Source organism: Anser cygnoides, chromosome 2, assembly GCF_040182565.1.
Source record: "Anser cygnoides isolate HZ-2024a breed goose chromosome 2, Taihu_goose_T2T_genome, whole genome shotgun sequence".
Lineage (NCBI taxonomy): Eukaryota > Metazoa > Chordata > Aves > Anseriformes > Anatidae > Anser > Anser cygnoides.
Window position 1 is genome coordinate 149131552 of NC_089874.1, and position 21455 is coordinate 149153006.

At 45.1% G+C, this 21455-nt stretch overlaps 1 protein-coding gene across 1 annotated transcript in view; it reads right to left on the minus strand.

The window, feature by feature from the left end:
- Positions 1 to 1383: 1383 nt before the first annotated feature.
- Positions 1384 to 21455, minus strand: part of EXT1 (exostosin glycosyltransferase 1) — a 169769-nt gene continuing 149697 nt past the window's right edge. The window contains exons 4-11 of the mRNA XM_013184993.3: positions 19462 to 19581; positions 14392 to 14524; positions 12945 to 13063; positions 12123 to 12218; positions 9264 to 9353; positions 5393 to 5553; positions 4259 to 4430; positions 1384 to 1847 (exon numbers count right to left, since the gene is read on the minus strand). Of these exons, the coding sequence (XP_013040447.3) occupies positions 1662 to 1847; positions 4259 to 4430; positions 5393 to 5553; positions 9264 to 9353; positions 12123 to 12218; positions 12945 to 13063; positions 14392 to 14524; positions 19462 to 19581 (1077 nt within the window). The 3' untranslated portion in view covers positions 1384 to 1661. The remainder of the gene's footprint in view (positions 1848 to 4258; positions 4431 to 5392; positions 5554 to 9263; positions 9354 to 12122; positions 12219 to 12944; positions 13064 to 14391; positions 14525 to 19461; positions 19582 to 21455) is intronic.

The window sequence follows — 21455 nt, forward strand, 5'->3', positions numbered from 1 at the left end:
CTTGATCTTGCCATCTCAAAAAAAAATATTTAGGCTTTATGGCATTCCCTCTAATACCAATAGCTATTACTTTTACAAACAAGGGTCTGAGGCATGACTCAGTTATGGGAGTTGCTTAAAGCTGTGTAGTAAGTCAGTGCTTGAGCCTGAATGAAACGTAATTCTGGTCCGTCCTTCCTATTTCTCCAGCTACTCTTCACCCCTGGTACTGGACAGCCTGGATGCAAAGGAATGAGGTATAGAAAGGCTTACTGGTCCGTAGTGTGTGGGCATGACGCTACGCCCTCTTGCTGTGACTCCAGCAGAGCTCTTAGGGGTGGCTATTGTTACAGAAGGCCCCAACGCACCTCAAAAATGTGAGATTTTGAAATGTTTTTAAAGTGCTTATTGTCTTAGCAAATCATAACAACACCTTCCTGACCCAGATCACCACTTCCGTTTTCATTCTTGAATTTAAAGAAGCACATAACTAAGCAAAGCAGTACAAAAAAGTAAACAATTGGAATACTTCCACTTAAAAAATACTTCCATCTGAAATGATAAAACCTTTTTGGAGCGTGAGCAAAGCTGGTATTTCTGGGGCAGGCTTTTGCCCAAGTTACCCTGCCTCAAGCAAGTCTGGGAGAACCCACTGCTGCCAGCACCGATACCTGACAACGCACTTTACTTCAGGTGTCAAAACTCCAGGAGGGAATTTCTCCACTTATTTGCACCAAAAAATAAAATAAGAAGAGAAGCCCGTGATTCGATTTCATTTAAAACACTTTGTTACAGGCCAAATTCCTGTGTTGCAAGCACTAACATGCTTCCTTTTTTTGCCAACATCCCTCTTGCCCTCAACACAAAGCTATTTCTAGAGGCTCGGCTGCCGTGGCCAGGCAGCAGCAATGGCTCAGGCGGGCTGCATGTGCCCCACACCGGCCGTGCCACGCTCGCCCACTGGCAGGGCCACAGGGAGTGAGGCTCTGCTGCCAGAAGCAGCAAGCGCCGCCGGCCTGCTCCTCGGCAGGGATGTTCCTCTCCCCGCTCAGCGCAGGGCCGGGTGTGTTCCAACACGGGCCCCCCGCCAGCAGGATCTACGCTCGCGCATCGCTCACTGGGGGCTCTCCAGTTTTCCATCCATCCCAAGGAGTTTTGCCATAGTGGCCGCTACCGGCTTGCGGAAAACGGAGAAACAAAATATTAAAAAGTCAGCAGTAAAGGAGAAACATAATACTTCATTTCTGTCCTGCTTGTGCTCAATTCGTTTCTGAAACTGCTGCATTTTCTCCCTGTGAGATTCAAGCGTTTAACTTTGCAGGGGAAAATGAATGAAAATTGCAATGACAATCAAACGCATGAAAGAAAGAAATGGCAGCTTTGAAATATTCACAACCAACACAATTTTGATTAAAGAAAGAACTCTGTTTTTAATAGTTTTTTTTTTGATCATTAAAAAAGTTTAAACCTGCATAGCAATCATTTCAAAAATAATTATTTAATGTTCCATAATGAAACTGTACACAACCTAGTCGTGAGCAACAGAAGCCTGCCAGGCGGGTGAAGCAGTCCGGAGCCGCGCGCCCCCGGGCGCCGCTCGCCGTTTTCGGGTACGGCCGTGCCGCGGCACAGTCTGGCTCCAGGCGGGGCTGGGGGTGGCTCGGCCCCCTCGGCAGCGCTCCTCAGAGTCGTTCAATGTCTCGGTACTTCTTTCTCAGGATGGAGACCTGGTCTTTAAAGAGGACAGGGTCGAGCCTCATCTGAGAGTGGATCAGCGGCATATAGCCAAACCAGCTGGCGAAAGTGTTCATGCAGCTCTGCCGCTGGGCGAAGTGGTCAGGGTCAGCCCAGCGCGAGGCCCGGGACGTCTGTGTGGAGAGCAGAGCAAGAAGTTAGGCGGCGGCTGTGAGGCAACAAAATGGCGGGCGCCACGGCCAGGCTGACGCCGTGCTGTGGGGTGGTGTCACCAGGGCTTGATAGCGCCCAGCTCAATAGCAGCTGCAGCGGATGAAGTCTGCTCTGTGAGGGGTTTCAAGACAGGGGAAGGATGCCCTGTCTGTGGTGGTAGCTGTCGATGGCAGGCTGGCCACCCCAGCCTTCAAAACACCACTGAGGGCAGCACAGCATGGTGATCTGAGTGTCCGACTGTGGGCTGGCCTCACCCAGAGCATGACACCCCTAGGCAGGCCTCCCAGAGCCTGCCAGCATGCTACCTCACCCCATCTCTCTCTCTCTCTCTTTATTTTTAAACCCTCAAGCTATTTAGGAGAGAGAACAAGTCATTAAAAAACAACAGGAAAGGAAAGATGGCTGCTGTTTTCCACTGGATGTGCACATCCTACAGTCAAGCTTCTGCCCATGGCCCTCAGCCATAGGAGAAAGATACAGTGAAATTAGTTTTTCAGGTCAAAACCACATTTTTTGCAGTCCAGACTTGCAGAAATTTATACAAATTTCAGCTACCTTCTAACTGAGCTCAGTAAAAGTCAACACAAGTTGTATATATGTGAAATCCTGTGGACTAATTTTCCAAAGTTGAGGGCAGCTGTAATTCCTATAAAAGTCCATTGAAAATCAACATCTCTCAGAAAAGAAGCCCTAAGAGCTTTAAAGCAGTTATTGCTCTCTATCTGTACGTGGCCTATGTGTATGAACACAACAGAACTATTACTTACGAGAAACTATGAATGCTGTGAAACTGCTAAGTTTTGTTTTGTGCCACTTCTCATGCATCTCTATGGCACTTATGTTTCCACTACACTTTAAAAACAAATATAAATTCATAAGCTCAAAGTGTGCTAATTAAAATGGGAAGAAACTGATGAAGTCAGGGAACTGCCAAATGATTGTTGTACAAGATTTGATCTTTATCCAAGGTCTGTCCAGTTTAGCTCAAGTGGTAGCTTATAATGTGCATTGATTACAGACTCTTGACTATACAGAGGCACTAAAGAGCAAGCAAAAGCTTGTTGCTAAAGGATTATAGCAGACATTCTGTCCATTAGCAGTGAATTTCCATATGACTATTAATCTCTGTCACAACACAGAGGTTATGTTAATTTTTTATTTGTCTTTCAAGGAATTATGAGCATAGTCCATTACATTTCCCAAAGCTGCAGGAACAACTTGTCTTTTAGAGAGTTATAGTTCATGGCTGACTCAAGCCACCCGTACTAAAAAAAGAAAAATGAATGTTCAGACTGCCAAACAGCCAAAGCACATCCCTGTGGAGAGGTGAAGCTCAAACTGGAAGCAATAGGCACTTTCTGGATGACACCTTATTGTTCATGTAAGGTCTCCCAGGTACCCAGATGAGTCTGAACTGCTGAATACTACCAAACATGAGATGAAAATGCAGTGGCATACAGATAAGAGAGTCTACAAACTGGTATGGCCACTCCCCACTCAAAGATACAGGTAATGCTAACAGGAGAAAATGTGAGGGGAAAATAGAGGGCTGCTTCTTTCTCCTCTCTCCTCCTTACCCTAGTAATCCTGGTAGTACCGATCACAGACATTGCGGCAGCACAGACAGAAGATTGTTCAGGACTGGAAGGTCTTATAGGACTTTTTATTACTCTCATCACTTGCTCACACAAGGGAGGAGCAGATGTGCCCCCAAGTTAACATGTATCCCTGTTACTAGAAGGTATACCTATTTCTGCCATAATAGAATACTTATCCAGGAGCTGGAAGAGGCCCCAAAGCACATGTTTCATGGCTGCTAGTGAGTGATGGTGTCACCATGGGACAAAATGCTTCTTGTGGGAAAAAAAACGCTTTAAAAATCATGAATTACCTCTGTTGTGACAGTCCAATGTCAGTGCTTGAATCACAGTACATACTTGAAAATGGTATAGGGATGGCCTGGTACATTATATATTCATTATTAATAATTAAAAACATAAAACCTTTTGAGAATTTAATTCTGCTTCTAGCATTCCATGAAGTCTTAGGTCTAGAATATTTAATTAGAAAACTGGAGTTTAACTAAAATTCAGTCACTAGCATCATCAGTTCCATGACTGTGAGATCACTATGAATAACATAGTGTGAGAAATTATGAAGAGAAGTTGTCATCTATAGTAGGTGTTTGCCATTTCTCCCTCTGGACTTCCCGTCATTATAATAAGCAAGTCTATAGTCTACTTATAGCTCTGCCATGCTAAAAACTGCAGAAAACAGACAGAATGCTATTCATTCTGTAAGCCTGATTAGAAATTCAAAATGTTGTATTGTCAATGCCTCCCGACAGCTAAAATATGCTGTGGATACATACCTGTCCCATCATGGTCTCCTTATACTGTTTTTTCTGTGTTACTTTGATTGGAGGCAATTTTGTCACAGCTGACACCAAAAAATTCATTAGAATGTCCTCACAATTGGCCAGTTGGTCCACCATATTCTTTAGGCTGGCAGGCAGGTAATGAGTGTACAGGTAGTGATAATATCTGGAAAGCAACAGCAGGGTTATTAAGACAAGTCACTGGGCTTTCAGGGACTATGAACTCTGTCCCAGCTGAGACAGAAATTTTGTCTCAACTCTGGATACACCAGATCCCTTCTTCTTGTCCCATCCTCCAACAAGAAGGGAGAACTAATCAGCATCTCATCAAAACAGTAAACAGCACTAATAACAAAACAAAATATGTTTTTTTTTTTAATGTTAAAAGAAAAAATGCAGACCTAAGTGTTAAGATAATGAAGAAGTAGGAGAGAGAGCACCCTCATTGCTATATTGGGATAGCCAATACCAATGTGTTTATCTTCTATTTCTTCTTTCAAAACTGTTCAGTCAGAAAGAACTCTGTTCAATTAGCCTGCTACTGTCCTCATTGTTCAAATTATTCTCCTTTGGGCCTATATCATCCCCTATGGTCTTCTTTGCTGGGATGTGGATTAGGTACTGCAGAATATGATGCCTTTCTCCTAAAATCTAGAGAGTCCTTTGGTCTGCGGAAGTTCTAACAACAGGGGTTTTCCCCAGTATGCTGGTCTGTGATGTGTCCACTGTGCTACATTTTTAGAGTAGCCAGAAGACTTTGCAGACTGCAGCTGTCAGCCAACACATACCCAGAGCTGGTCTGGAAGTAACCTCCTTTCTGCTATGCTACAGGCCATTCAGCCGAGCCGCTTAATGAATTCGGGAACTCTTTGAAGTGTGTAATTCCTGATGTTAAAAAGAGCAGTCCGACTGCCTCAAAATACAAGTGACTTCAAAGAGACCCAACAAGCGCAATAATGATTACCAGATCCCCAGAGCTAAACCAAGAACTTAAATTATTACCCCATAAAAAGTAGACCCATTTATTATCTTTCCATTTTTCCCCTCCCCGGAAGAGTGTTCTTCATCCCCCTCTCCCCCCACTTTGTTTCATGCAGAAGGAGGACAGCAGATGCTTTGGATTCTTACTTGTGGTAAATAGCAGCTCCTGTCAATACCATGGAATAGTCATTAGTCCACTTGGAGGTATAACCCCACCTCTCCTTAGTGTTGTCCCAGAAGTGACTGCGAGCAGGGTACCCTACAATCCTCTCTGGAAAACTCTGCCAAACTGTAAAGGCAAAATCCACCTGCAGACAAAGACAGAGGCCAAATGAATACCAAAATTGTTTCAACAAATGTCAACAAAACAAAATATTACTTTGTCACTAATTCATAATTCAAAATCTTGGAACTGTTGCAAAACATTAATTCTATGTATTCATCAGTAAATTAAACTGACTGCTTGACATTTTGCCCTATAATTATGCACATTTTAATGGTTCCTGTTAAAGGGAGTCTAGAGCATCACAGCATTACATTAACATTTTCAAGCTTGCCCTTTACATATCAAACCTTTTCAAGTTACAGAAAGAATAGGTGTAGGTGCATGCATTTATACCTAGATGCAATATAGAGTGGTCGCAGCCATGTGGGAAACCGAACCTTTTGCACATATTCACGCATTTCACTTAACTACCATTTCAGTGCTGTCAACACAAAGCCTGGAAAATTGGGAGTCAAGCACCTTAAAGTTACAGGGGTAGCTCAGTGAGGTTAAAACTAACAACCAGTGTGGATTCCATTTTTATATTCCATCTGTTCTGAGCCTTTAAGGTACATACAGGTGATACTTTTAAGACTGTCTGTATGACCAAGAGGGTTAAACGTATAGTTATTAAAGGGGAAGATAGATTCCCATGTAGCTAAATGGCTTTAGGAGCCTGCACTTTAAAAAAATGAATGATACTATATGAGTCACAAGGTGTTAAATGCTGGCAATAGAGTTTCTTATACCTATTTATTTATGTATTATTTTTCTTTTGTTGTAACTAGATTAATAACTCAAATCTCAGAGAATTGGGAAGGTGATATGAGATCGCTACCCCAGGATCCCACCAAACAAATACTGGTGATACGAGGAAAGGGATGATCGGGATAGTTTGCAGAAGGCTCATCAGCACTTGATTTGAAAAGAGTTTGGTAAAAATACATATAGAAAGATTTTTATTACAGTAAAGTTGGTTGGCAGTCCCTTCAATTCAACTTACACTTTGGAACTCGAGCTGGACTGAAATTTTTAAAAGCGTTAAAGGCAATCCCAACTGTCCCAGTCAAAACCAAGAAAAAGAGACATTTGTTTCTGCATTGCATACAAAGTTCCCTCTCGATACCAGAGGGACCTAAAACCGTGCTCAGAAATGCTTGGAAAACCCTCCAAGAACACAGCCAAAGTCAAGGGTGTAGGGGTTAGATAAAGAAGAGCTGCTATGAGAACAGCCACATTTTGTGTGATTATTGTCAGACTTCTCTCATTTACAAGGATTTTTATGAAACAGAAGAGTCACACATGTACTGGAACACAAAGTTAGGGACTAGCTATTTTCTTTCAAGTTGTTTCAAGAAATCTGAGGCCAACGAGAAAGACAGTGCGCACAAACCAGTTACCGTTGTGCTAGTTCTGATCTCATCCAAATCAGTACCACATGAAAAAGCTAAAAGGTTTTTTTTTCCCTGTGAAGGCCTTTCCCATAAAGCCTGCCATCTGTTTTCTTTCGAGATGTTTGAGAATCTCGAACTTAAATAAATAATAAAGCGGCAACACCCAGTGTCCTCACTTGTGCATTCAAGTATCTGTCCTTGTACCGGTGAAACACAATAAAGCAATCACCCTAACAGAAAAAAAGGAATCACTAGTCTTTATCCTGTGTAATTTTTAGTAGCGTTACCACACAGCTGATCAGCAGGAAAAGCCAGCCTGGCTGCCAGTCTCTTAAATCCCCGTATCATTTCTAACTCATGCTGATTTCTAATTACTTCCCACACAAACATCCCTCTGTGCACATGACACAGGTCCTCTCACAAGAGCGACTGCGTGCCATTCTGCTGTGAATGGAAAATCTTTACTGCACGAGAACTGGACAGAGCAGAAGACATGTCTGGTGCCTGCTCCTCCCAACAGGAATGTGACCGTGTTTGACCACGTTGCTAAATTGCCTCTTAAGGTCCCTGAAGCTTTGCCCCGACGACCACCCATGAGCAGCCAGTTTCAAGGGAAGTTTCATACCACGCGTTTCATGTCCGCATTTGAAACAGGCTATTTCTTTGTGTAAGCTGCATGATGAAGGAAATGAAGAGGTAGAAAGGCCCCAGTTCTTCACAGAGAGCCACCAAAGAGAGACGCTGACCCCAGCATCCTGGCTGAGGCATGCCAAAGTGGCAGGAGAGAGATGGCCAGCGGGATCTCTCTGCGGCACAGGGGTGTGAGGCTCACAGAGCCAAAACCCACCATGCACACATGCGGTATGGACGGCAAGCTGCTCACGGGAGGGAAGAATTCCCAAAGAAATGCTTACGTTGTTTCACACAGTAACAAATGTTTGCATTTCAGAATGTTGAGTGTAAAACAAGGCCGAGTCGAACCCGAACACTATTTATTTCACATACATTCCAAAAGCCTGAGTGACTACAAAGTTTGGAAGATGACGAATACCAGGCAAAACAAAACAAAGCCCCAAATCCTCACGGAATCCACAGGTTGGACTGCTGTCACTACCACCTCAGTGCACACTGACGGGTCTTACCATGGCCCTCAGGGCAGCTGAGATTGGACCCTTCACCCTGAGCAACAACCTATTAGGAACTGCAGCCCTAGGACAAATGCCTTTTTTTTTTTGGGGGGGGTTTGGGGTTTTTGGGCTGTGCAGGGCTTTGCACATGATTTCACAGCAGCTGTATTCTTCCTGATCTAGCAGGAACTATCAAGATGTAACCTTGGTATCACACTGGTTCAATGCCATTTGTAAAGCAGAAGAGGGCTGCCATGGCTCCTTCTGGAGCAGTTTAACCACAGCACAACAAAACCATAACTGGGAGAACAGCAGTTGCAATCTGATCCATTCAGAACAATTTCAGTGACATCTTAGGGTACATAGCAGTTACTGGCGGCTAGTGTTAGGCATTTCCTCACTAACACACGAGCAGTAATTGCATCAGTGAAAGGTCCACATCACCGACAAAGAAAGCAGTTTCATAAAGGTGAAGTGGGGAGAAAGGAATGGCCATGGACATGGAGAAAAAAAGGGGAAAACAAAAGAAAATCGAGCTTTTCAGGCTATTCCCTGGCCATCATTAATAATGCATTTCCCAAATATTGCACTCTATATAAACTGTCATCAGTTGCTCCTGTGGTTCTCAGGAAGAGGTTCCAGAAATCAATACTCATCCCAGTTGTAAAAATTGGTTTTCTACAGTATTTTTCTTTCTTAGCACTATCTTGCTCTTGGCACAAACACTCCAACAACTGAACTAGCAAAGATCTCCAACTTTCTGGGACGACAGAACAGTCAGTGAGAGAGCATTCCTGAGTGAAATCCTGCATTAGGGTGGTGACACTGTTTTGGAGCGACATCAGTTCCCTGCTGCTGACACCCCTACTTTCCCCACCTACACCCTACTGGTAATACGGGGGGAAGAAACGCTACCCTAATCAGAAAAGTGAGAGCAGAGTATTGAAGCTGACTGCTCGTGGCTGCCTACACCCGCCTGCAGCTATGTTACTAAAATAATAAAGAACGGAAGAACCATATGCTAATGATGAGCCAATTAACCGGGGTGAAAAGCTCTTCTGATGGTAGGCAGTGGCAGGGTTTCTGAAACAAGTGCGACACAGAATCTGAAGAGTATTGCGGGAAACCTTATAGCACTTGTTCACCAGCAAGGCCAAGGGAAGAGCCTATCTGCTGTGCTCAGGATGAGTCGGGGAGCCAAGGCAAACGCTCAGGATGACAGAGACCCTTACCTCAGTGGTTGAAAGCACGGTGTCCTCATCCAGGCTTAGCACTGCATCTGTCACTATGTTGTCGTAGGGTAGGAAGCGACTGCTCATAACCTGTGGGTATCCAAGGGAGGAAAAAAGTCATTTAAAGGAGTCATTTCCATGGAAATACTGTATTTCATTCCTCACTCCTATTTCCTTTTGTCTTGGGAACATTGCATGTCTGTCTGATAGAAAGGACTACTTAGTTCAGGAGGGAAACTGTCATTTTCATCACTCCAGCAGTCAGCTCACACCTTCTGCTTGAGGAGTAATTTCTGAACAGATCTCTCCCTTTGGGGCACGCTGCCTTCCTTATGTGACAAACTGCAATGGTCCACGCTGAGAATTAGATGTACCTACAGCTTCCTGAGGCAGGACGTGCTCCCTGGCAGCTAGGACAGTCCCTCTGCCCTCCCGTGGGGTGTGAGGATCGCAGACAATGAAGCACTGACGGGGACTTTGCAGCACTCATAAGGCGACACAGCTGGGAACCGCGGAGCCCAGGCTGCGTGTGAAGGACGTTGCACTGCCAGGACCGTACCCCTGTCAGCTGGTACAGCCCCATCGCTGTGCGCTCCTGTCGCAACAGGGAGCTGCTGCCAAATGGTGCAACGTTTTCCATCAGAAAAGGAGAACACACTAAGGAACACGAGTACCAGGTGAGCTTCCTCTGCATCCAGAATCATACTGATATTGTGGCATTTTTTCAAGTCACATTCCTGAGTGACGCAATATATACATCTAAAATCTACATGCGGAGTAGCTTTTAAAAACGATGGCAAGACAGCTCTCAAGGCAATAAGGAATAGAGAAGTGGGATCAAAAAGGTAACAGCGAGAGATGTTGCTGAGATGAGATGAGAATCCATATGGCTTCTTTACCAGACTAATTAGCACCTTTGGAGAACTGATGAGAGGTAATAAGGACATGACACTATTTGTTTCCCTCAATTGCTGGGAAAAATAGCCTGTCTAGTTAATAGACTTCTTTTCAAACTCATTATCTGAAGAAATCACTACAAAAATCAGGCCCGGCTAGGGGAGATCACTGTCTGGAAACAGGGACACGAAGAAGTTTTTCATGTAGCTCGTAATGGACATGACCATTTCTGCATCCCTTGCAACCTGATGGGAAGCAAGACCCTAAATCTATGCCATGATTGAGAGAAAGCTCTGTCTCCATACTCAGGAGGTTCACAGCGTCTGTCTGGAGAGCATCTCTTCATTGCTGTGATGGGCCTCTGCCCAGGAACGCCGTGGCTGTGAGGGAGAGGCGATCTGGCAGGTGTTGACAGTTTTGATTTGCTTATGCAGAGGCAAAGCAGAGCAAGAAGCAGTCAGGAGACCCAGGTTCCCACCCTAGCTCTTTCACAGACGGTGGAAGACAGTCAAACAGTAAAATAGTCAGGATTACCCACGTATTTTCTTTTCCTAGTTAAAGCTCCCTGTTGTAAAACGCCTGTGATAATTTGTCATGATTCCATGGGTAGGAGTGGAAGGTTAGATTAAGGCAGACCTCTGCGAGCCCCTGGCCAGAGTGACTGTGCCTGCCAGAATGCTTCAGCTAGGTCTGGAGATGAAAAGCAGTTCCTTCGTACAGCCTTTGAATTGGACTCCTCTGGCTCTGCTAGCTTTGTCCAAACAAGCAGCTTTTCTGCGCAAGAAGCCATTTGGCATATATTGGGACATTAGAGAGATGAGACTGTCCACTACAAACACACCTTTGTGTACTCAGGAGACTCATTTGTAATCTAAACAGTGCCTGGGCCAATTTCTACAAATCCTGTAGAACCGGTCAGAGGTTTTCTCCTCTATCTCACCTCTGCAAGCTTTCCAAAAAGAAAAAAAAAACACCTCTGCAATGTTCAAAAGACTCAGAAGTCACTACAGACAGCCTTTCTTGGCCCTGCAGCAACTCTCCTGATACTGTTTACATGGCTAGCTAAGGCATAAGCCATCAGCTGCCAACTTTGCAGAGCCCTCGCTTTCCCTTTGTTGAGGTGATTGGGGTACAAGACCAAAGACAGGACCATAAATTCAAAACAGGACAGTGCAGCCCAAGCAACTAAAAGTTCTCTTTGCAAAGGCAGAGCTCGAGAGCCAAATGATACATATCGCAGAGGGGCCAGCCCAAATGTGTCTCAGTCATGGCCTTGAAACAAGAAGCCCTGCTTCTCTCAGGCCTGACTTTGGAAAGGAATCGTCCACTTCAGCACGGATTTAAAAAAAAGCCTCTCCTCTCATCTGGGTGCCGCCTGTTTCAGCTTTGAGGAAGCACAAACAAGTGTGTTGCACAGCAGGAGACGACGCAGTGGTTTTGTTCCCATGCAAGCACCCCTTGTCCCTTCCTTTATTTTACGGTGGGATCCCTTCGCTGACAGCAGTCTGCTGCAAGGCCATGAGAGAAGGCACTTTCTGAAAGTTGGCTTGGCACTACCCACTCTCATCTCTTCCTCTGCTTTTGGGTCTGCAGCTGATCCCCAAGCCTTGCATCTGACTGCTTGGACTCAGTAATCAGCTGCATCGCTGCTTTCATGTCCCCGCAGAGATACAGAAATCTCCAAAGAAGGGGGCAGCACTGCCTGCTCTTGGGACCACGTTTCAAAGCAAGGCCCCACCCGTGAATCTCACGGCATTAATTGCCATGCTGCTGACTTCTGAGAGCACGGGCCTTGTGCATGAAACACAAATCGGTGACCACGCTGGTGCAAAGGAACGAGGAACAGAGAGGAGCTGTCACACCGCTGCGAACTACAAAGCTTTCACCGAAGCACCTAGAAAAACAAACTCTGGTCCCACCGGAGAATATATGCCATCTTTTATGATGCTCCTCTCCACTTACCTTGCTCTCTCCTTCAATGACTATGACAGGCACAGAAGTGGCAGGCCAGCGGTGTTTGGCTGGGAGGGGCTTATCACAATTCCATAGAACAATGATCTGGAAGAGAATGTTGGACCACGATCAGACTCCTTGGTGGCAATGCAGTCCAAGTCCTACAGACTCAGATCTCCAGACAGAAATGTTGAGTTCATATCTGGACTTTCCAAATCAACAAGAATAATATAAATCTGCATAAAAATAACACTTCCTACAGTAATTTCACCCATCCTGACTGTATACATCCTCCTAAACAAATGTAAGCTGGACAGGAACTGAGGAAGTCTCTGTCTAGGCCAGGTCACACGGATGTCACCGATTTACTTTGGCTCACATTGAAGGCTAAAACACTTGTGACTCTCCACTACAACAGGGTGCTCCTACTGAACTCCCCAGGGTTTCTTTTAGGCAAGCCAAAATCCCGGCACTGTGAGCCTAGGAGCCACAGCAGGAGGAAGGAAGATCACGTAGGGGCTCTTGAGGCACAGACATCCTTTTGCAGCTTGCAGCACATGAGGTTCAGATATTTAAAGTGCAGTCTTTGTTCTACCTGTCTCATGAAACAAAGGCGTTTAATTATCGTCTCTATTCCACTCGCATTATACTCAGAATTTTTGTTTCCCATGCATGCAGGTCACAGACACCAGAAATCTCAGAGAAAAGAAACACGAGAACTGAAACAGGGGGTTGAAACTCGAGTGAGAAGAGGTGGAGTCAACAGCCTCTTCACTCCTGGGACAGCAGTCCTGTCTCAGATGTGACTGACAGCCAAACAGCGCTCCTTACCTGTGCACAGTACTGGGACTTGGCTACAGCAACCAGGAGTTTCAGCACAGGTTGAGACTGGGAAACCAGGGGAGTTACTGCATGGATAACGGCAGTGAACGTGGGGAGAGGCTTCAGACCTGAAGCAAAGAGAGATGTGCTCAGAAAAGACAAAATTGCCCCATTTCGTAGAGGTTAAAGGACTTGGAGATGGAAAGATAATCTGTGTTTATAGCAAACCTTGCCATTCTTTTTTAGGCCGTGTCCTTTAGTCTTGGATACCAAGTCCCAGACACTTCTGAGGAGATCACACTTCCCTTTAGCTCCCATGCCCCCTGGAAACCCTCACTCAGTACAATGACTGCCTTTTCTTACTATTTCCACAAATGTCCTGCAATCTCTGTCTTCCATCCAGTTTGCCCACAGATAATATCTAGTTTGTTCAGCCAAATTTCTTTCTTGACACTAGCTCTGCCTGGTTTTGCTACCTGGCTCTGGATACTTGGCGTTTTCTAGATGCATCCATGATTTCCAGAGGCGTGTTCAGTTTCCACAGTTCCATCACAGCCTCTGTCAGATTTTTGCTCTTTCTGGATAAATCCCCATCCACATACGTCTTCAATTACCTCCTGACCCGATAATTCTGTTTGCATCCTTGCCTTCCAATTCTGACATTTTTGTCTTGCTGTGCCTTCCTTTTCTGCCTGAAATAACAGATCCTACTGGCTTCCGCCCTTACTTACTGCTCTCAGTCTTATCTACATTCATCTGTGTGGGGTCACAGTCATTCTTCATCAAAATTCCCACAGAAACCTTCTCCTTCTTTTGGAGGTTACCAAAAGCATGGTAACAGCAAATTTTTAGCAGGTGGGCAGTACAGATGCACACAAGTGGGATGGCACAGGCTGAGCCAAAAGTGGAAGCAAGTGTCATCAGCAGGATAATTTCAGGCTGCAGGCACATTCCCCTGCAGAATTCATCGCTTAAGCTCTGCTTCGGGAAAAAGCCACGTTCGTAAGACCTTTGCATTCCTTCTAGTAGGATCCATAAGAGGACACAGAGTACGGAGAATAAATCCATACCAACTATGCACTCCAATTACAAGTGCCATGGGTAAATTACCACTTTTCCAATTTGCCAAGCACAAATAAACAAAGAAAGCAAAAAACTATCCCTCTTGCGTCCCCTTGGGCCATAAATGGGTCAGTAACTCAGGCATTAATTACTGGCAACTGAAAAGTATGAAGGGACGGGGATTTTTTTTTAAAACAATATTTGCAAACGAGAGGCCCACAGTGCATGTCGATGAGTCAGAGACATCCCAGTCTGCAGTGGGCAGGGAAGGCTGAAACAGGATAAATGGAAAGCATCATTAACTAGAAATGAATGGCGAGTCACGAGGCACACGCTCCTCACAAAGATCAGTGATATTCCAAGTGCCACCAGAGTGTAGGAAGGATTCACTCACCGAGATTAGCATAGTAGTAAGGAAAATCTCCCAGATATGAGGAATACTGTGGCAGTACAAATAACCCTCCGGGATGTTTGTTCCATATTAAGCTGTTACGTGATATGTGCTTAAATATTCTGTCCTGAATAATCTGCAAAACAAGAGAGGCAATGACTGTTAAACAGACTGCAATAGCCGCTGGTGGGTGTTCCAGGGACTCCGGCCGACTGGAGTCCTCCTCACCCAGTTTGCAACAAGCTGAGGCACACAAATGGCGAGACGTTCCTGCTTATTCTCTCCTAAAATGACACAGAAGCTGTGTACTTCAACAACGCTTCAGCAGCTCAGGCTTCAGAGCACCTCATTAGCCCCCGTGGATGTGGGGACCTTGCAATTCATTGCACTCTGCATTTCACGTCAAGGATTTTGTCTGTGAGAGGAAGTCGGCAGTAGTAAGCCCCATTAGTGCACTGTCAGTTTTTACTACCCAGAACTCATATAAGATAATTACTTGAGGATGGCATTACAAAGCTAGGTATTATTTTGAGATAACGAGAGCATTCAAAGCCACAAAGGCTTTCAGCAAATCAGGCTGCACTAATTATTCATTTTGCTTATTACGAAGGGGCATTAATATTCAGATACATCACTGATTCTACGTCTCGGTTCCATAACGGCTCCTTGTTGGCTGAAACAGAAGAAGATCTTTTGGTAACCACTCTCTTTCTTTGCTGAGGGCCACAAACTTAGAATGCTAGATATTTAAAGGCAGACCAGATTGCTAGGTCGTCTACTTTGTCATCTGGGATACCACAAGCTACAAAAAAAGATACAAGGCCAAACAATTAATATGTGTTTGTAACACTGATAATAGTTACTTCAGACCAGTTGCTAGCATGTAAGAACACTCTGGTTCTTACACCAACTTGCTGCAAAGTCATAATAAGGCTCAGCAGTGGGAAGCTAAAACTAGACAAACTCAGCATCCAAGCAAGAGACAATTTTCTAGGTGTGATCTGCTCTTGGGCCACACGCTCTTACATCGTTGTCTTTCTCTGAAGCAGCAGAGGTTGACAGGACTGGGGATGGGATGCTGGAAGGGGCTGGGATTGTGAAGGAGGAATTTTCTGCTAAGACAGCTAATCAGGATTTCCTTGCCTTCTGCAGCTCATCTGGGATCTCCTAAGGGGATTTAATGCAACTGGTGGTTTATGCATTGCACAGGGCTCGAATGCCAAGGACAGGTTGGTTCTCCTAACCTAACGTCTCTGGCCTTAGCACAGGCACATCTGGGTGAAAGTAATGGCTCTGAAGCTGGAGTAAATCTAATCCCATGCTCCATTCCTACAAATCTTTGGAGCTAAAGAAGGTCTATACCCAGAGCATAGAAAAAAAACAACAAACAAAAGCAAGCAAAAAGACCCCAAGTAACAAAAGCCAACTAAAAGCAGCTGCTGGAGTCTAAGCAAGCTAAAAACCTCTGTCAGCAGCTGAGTTCAAGGACATTGGGTCAGTACGGAGTGTGACCAGTAATTTTCCTGGAATTTTTGATGGCTATGACAAAACAAAACCACCAAATCACAAGTAACCTTGCGCTAGACGATCCACGGCTGGTGGCCACATCAGCACGGTTAACTTGAGGCAAATGTTAGGTGTCTGCACGCTTGTCTTAATTTCGCCTGCAGCCAATTAGCATTGCTAATATGCAATAATTCACTCACCTGCCTAAGTTTTTAACTTATTTTTATGTGGATATAACGGACTTAAGGACCATATTTCCACTAAAAAGAATGTATCCGAATATTTGTTGGGAAAGTTAGGGGTACCAGCTGCCAGACCTCCTGCATGGCAGCAGGGAGAGATGACTACTGGTTCTCCATCTGCAAGTCATGCCACTAAACAAAGACAGAACCTGGAAAGTACACATTTTCAAGCATTTACCACAAAGCCCAAATGCTACAGCTCCTTCCTCCTGTTTTCTCAGAACTGGGGCATGATCAGATAAGGGGAAGTCTGTGAATTTACACGGTCAGGAGGTTTTCACAGACGGCGGAGTTTTCCATTGCGCTGGTAGCCAACAAGGCTGCAGGGGAAACACATGGCTCGCATTCAGCGCTGCTTCAGTGCGCCCAGAGCAGCCCTAACACGAAGCAGACCCCTGATGCCACGCAGGGTACGTGGCCTTCGGTGCACGGCAGGCATACAAATCTCACTAATACGGCTACTCAACAGGCCGGGGAGCTGGCCTGTAATATATCACAGCTCACAAACGGCAGATTAATTTATCACGCTCCTGGTCTACATAAGAAATCTCGCTGTCTGTAATGATAAAGAGTAGAAAAGACGACTTGGCAGAAAGAGAGCAGAAGTGTATAAAAAAGGATAACACGGGGGACCAATCGATTAAAATTCAGGGTACGCAGCATGGCACATATTGCAGGGACAGGCAGCGGCTATACAGTGTCTCCAATGGTGAGGCCTGACAGGAGAAGTTTAGGAAGAGGAAGAAGGGGTGATGAACTCTGCCAAGATCTCCCTTTTCTTTCTGGAATTCATTAACAGTCCAATATTTTTGTTTCCCTCATCTTCGCACTTCCAAAAATTCATATACTTCCTTCAGCATTGTCTCTTCTCAATATGCCCCAGCCAAGCACCGCACGTTTATTGTATGCCTTTTGTGCTGTCCTCCTCCCTTCCTCTTCCTGAGCAGAAGACTGAGCATATCGCCCAGGGATTTAGGTGTGTTTCGGGCTTGTTTTCGTGGATGAACAAGCTGAAAAATTGCAGATACACCGTGTAGGGATGGTGTTTGCTGCAGTCCACTGCTGCCAGCGCTCCCACCCACCACGCTGGGGCAGACCCACACGAACACCATTTCCTGACCCACACCTACAGCTGCAATACGGACGGCTGGCCAAATGCTTCAAAGCTCCCACACTGGGCTAGGAGCTGTTCGGCTCCGGTCTCCAAATGCTGTCAGGGACCTGAAGACGTGATCAAATGTTTTCACAGGTGTCCAGGATAGCAGGCAGAGGAGAGACACGATGTCCTTGTAGACACCTGAGCTGGGGAAGACTTTTGCTGCACTGATGTCCTCATACTTGGACATGGTACAGCACTGCAGGCAGCAGGGAGGTGATTATTCAGATGGTATCTAGTATCATCAGAGCACTGTGACACCACAGCGTTACAACAGAAGATGGATAACATCCACCAGAAAAAAAAATAATCCCGCTAGGAATTTACTTACAGGCATCAAATTTTAAAAAGAGGATATACTGCTTGCAGATTTCTGACACCAAAAATCACTCTCAGCTGTTTTATTCCTTTCCTACAGGAAGTTAACTCTGGACTTCACTCTGGCAAGCTGAAATGTGAAATGAGTATCTGTTCATATGAACAGAACCCCTCTTAGCTGTCTTTACAAATTCTGAGAGTCCTGAATTAAAAACTAACAAACATAAACCCCTCAAACCAAAACCACCCTTGCAAACAAATGGAAAAACCCAGAACATAACTTCAACGCCAGGCATACATTACTCGGTTCCATTAAATTAAACCTTGCAGGAAGATTTTTGTTTTCTCTTTTTTCCCCTCTGAGCAGAAACCGCAGCCTGCTGGATGCCCAGCTGCTTGAGCTTTATTACAGGTTTTACTCTCCCCTGGGCACCTACAGTGACATTGGCCAATGTCCCATGAGGTCCAGGCAGCCCTGAAGACTCATCTTTGAGCGCTGGAGCTCAATGAGATGGACACCAAGGCTGTGGGGCTGCAGGTGATGTCCCCTCGGGACCAGCCCAGCACAGGTAGGAGAGGGGCAGCGAGGAGAGCTATGCAGCCTTCCCTTTTTAGCCACCCTTAATGAGAACAGGGTGCCTGCAGGGAAGGGGCAGACAAGAGATGAGGCACCCTGATTGTCTCTAAGGGTACTTCTGGACGGGTGAATTAGGCTGCAAGCACTGCCACGTGGTCTTCCAGCTTTGTTAGCCTGATCCTGGCATGGGCTGTGACAATACCACTACCTCGTCCGTGCTCCCGGGGAGACTGAGGACGCTGAGCTATTCCCAACAGGCAGCACGGATGAAGCCAAGCTCATTAGGGGTAGAAGAGAGCGTTGCGAGTACAGCTATGCCAGGGGCTCCAAAAATATTCCCTGCCTGGTTTTCTCCGTTGGTACAGAAAAACCCAAGGGAATGTCTTGCAGCAGCCGGAGGTGGGTCAGCCACGAACAAGCCCACTGCAGGCCAACATATGGGCAGCAGCACTTGTTTGCAGGAGAATGCAGAGTAGGAAACGTGGAACTTTACAACCAGGCACAAAGACAGATGCAACTGCAGAAGAATTAGCATAAGACAAATGCATTTGGACCTCCAAAGCGAGCCACTTCCAGTGGTAAAAGTGTGTCAAAAATTTCAATGCAAAACTGCAAAACAATTAGAAGAGAAACCTGCTTTTGAAATTGTATCCTGGGCTCTGCTTCTAAAGAGCCTTTTATCTCTCCTCTGTCTCTCGAATTCAGAAAGGATTCTCTCCACATTTGTGATCTCCTCTCTCCCTGTTTAAGAGCAGTCTAATTATGATTATTTCTTACTATTTTGTAGGGATGATCAGGCCTTTCCCTTACCCTGGGTGTGACGACAAGACACAGTAGCTGACAAGCCCCCATTTTCTCTCAGCCCGGACCTACAGCCCCATCACAAGGCATCACATGGTCAAGGTGCTTCAGAGTAGTATTTTTTTCCAAAATGAATTCTAGAAAGGTTTCTTAAAGAAACATATTCACCACCACTGACAAGGAGAGTGATTCATTGGCCATAAAGCCTTGCGAAGGCAAGATCACACATGACAACTTTTCCATGTGTCCGATAGCTCCCATTCTTCACCGTGTCAGTTTTCTAATGCGGATACCAATAATGAAGGAAGTATTTCCTTAGGGAAGAAAACTTATCAGGATGCTGAGGTGTTCTTTTTCCAAGTGACCGATTGCACGTCATGAAAACCAAGGTCTGGTGCCAGCTGAGCGCAGCAGCAGCTCAACAGCTATGGAAAGCTCGCAGCTCTGCGTGGTCCCAGACAGTTTTTACTCACCTCTAGTGTAGTCAATACAATCTTCTCAACTGAAGAAAAATAAGCCTCCCACAAGAACTGTGTCTGCTGTCTAAGTGCTAGGATTTTATCCTGATGGATAGACCTGATTGTAGAAGGAATCTGTAATACAAGATGTAATATAGTCAGAAGCTTCACAAAACAACGCAATCTCATCAAATTAATATGCTGCTGACAAGTTCTCTCCTCTATTAGCAAGCTGCACAGCTTCAGCGCTCCCATCCAACAAGACGTGTGTGTCAACAGCCAAAACCCTGATGGAGACACAGATGAGACACAGCCCCGCACGACCTTTGGTACTGGCCCACTATGGAATACGCGATTTATTTATTTTTATTTGCTTTCTCTCGGTTTTTGCTTGTCTCTCTCCCCTCTCCCCAGCGCTGCGGCGTGGCACAGCGAGGATCTCCAGCACAAATCCCTCCCCGCACAACGCTTTTCACGGACCGGCAGTTTAACAAACTAGTACCTGCAGGACTTCTGGGTCCAGCAATAATCCCCACTCTCAGAGCACATTAAAGGGACCTGGAATTGCATTTGCCGCAGCATGGCAGCACTAAGTGCCCTGAGGAAAACATAGCAACGTCTGAAGCAAGACTTCGCTTTTGGGGAGCCTGCGGATCAAATCGCATTTTACTAATTATTGTGGGTGGAAGGAATAATGTCTCCCACAACACCTGTTATTCACCAGGGAAAACACTGCTTCTTTTTCTCCCTTCTCCTGTCAAAGCACCACCCTAATTCTGGTGTAAGTTGCCTTGCAAAGAAAAACCAAATTGCCCTGCTGCAATGCTTTGTGCTTACAAAATGTAATGATGACTGGAGCAGAAGGGGAGGGCTTCCCTTCTGCTTCTCTCCCCATCCCCATATCCCCCTTCCACGCTGGAGGGAAACTAATGAGCGTACGTGCCACTGGTTAACTTCTTAGGACCTCAATCAAGGCCTCCAGTACGTTGCTTTGACAATGCAAATTGACATTATCAAGGGAGTTTAACTGCAATTTGCTTCAATTACAAGGGCTACTCACAGAACCAGGAAGGCCTCTAAGATATTTTGCTTATCTGTACTCGTTTCTTCTAGGAATGAGGAGCTGTGCTTTTGCACCTACTTTCTTGTGATTTCAAATTAGGCCACCTCATTCTCAGACAGTCATTTTTCACAGAGCTTTTACTTCAATCACGAGCTGTAAAAGCATGTACTTTCGCTGTGCGTTGCTTTTTTGCACATCCCAGCTTGTTCTGAAGGTTACTTGCAACCCAACACATCCGCCCTTTCCTGATCAAAACACATTTGCTTATTCCTAAAATATTCTGAGAGGTGGCAAGGATCATTATGTGGTTACAGGAACTCCTGAATCAAACGACTTCACATGAAACATTTTCCTGAAGAAAAATGTGAGATTCTAAGAATTTATAAATAATGAATTTCCACAAGAATCGGTAAATTTGTAACTGCATTGTTTGCATCCATGTCTGGACAGACCACGGCTCCCCAGAGTGCAGTGTCAGATGTGACAATGCCCACTCTCTAAGACCTGCTAGCTGTAAAACAGAATTTGAGCTTCAGAGAGTAAGGGCTGCAGAAGGAAATGGTCACAATGTCAAAGGTGGTGCGTTTTGTTCCTTTGCTGTGGTCCCTGTATGTTTTTTGGTAAAACATTCCTTTCAAACAAGTATGAAAGATGGAAGCCAAAGGCAGGCTTTAGTGCATGTTTTTCTAATCAGTTCCATCACTGCTGCAGAATGATGTTTAACTGTATCAAATTTTATTTTGAGGGGGTGAATATTCTTTCTTTTCATTACTTTTCCAGTAAGTTCCAAGAAATATTGGGATAATGAACATTATCTGTACTGGCTGTACACAGATCATATCCACGCTCGTTACCAAGAGCAAACACACAATCAAAGTCCCTTCACAGTGGCAACGTGGCTTTTTTTTTCTATAAAGTTAAACATTTAATTGCATGATGTGCAACC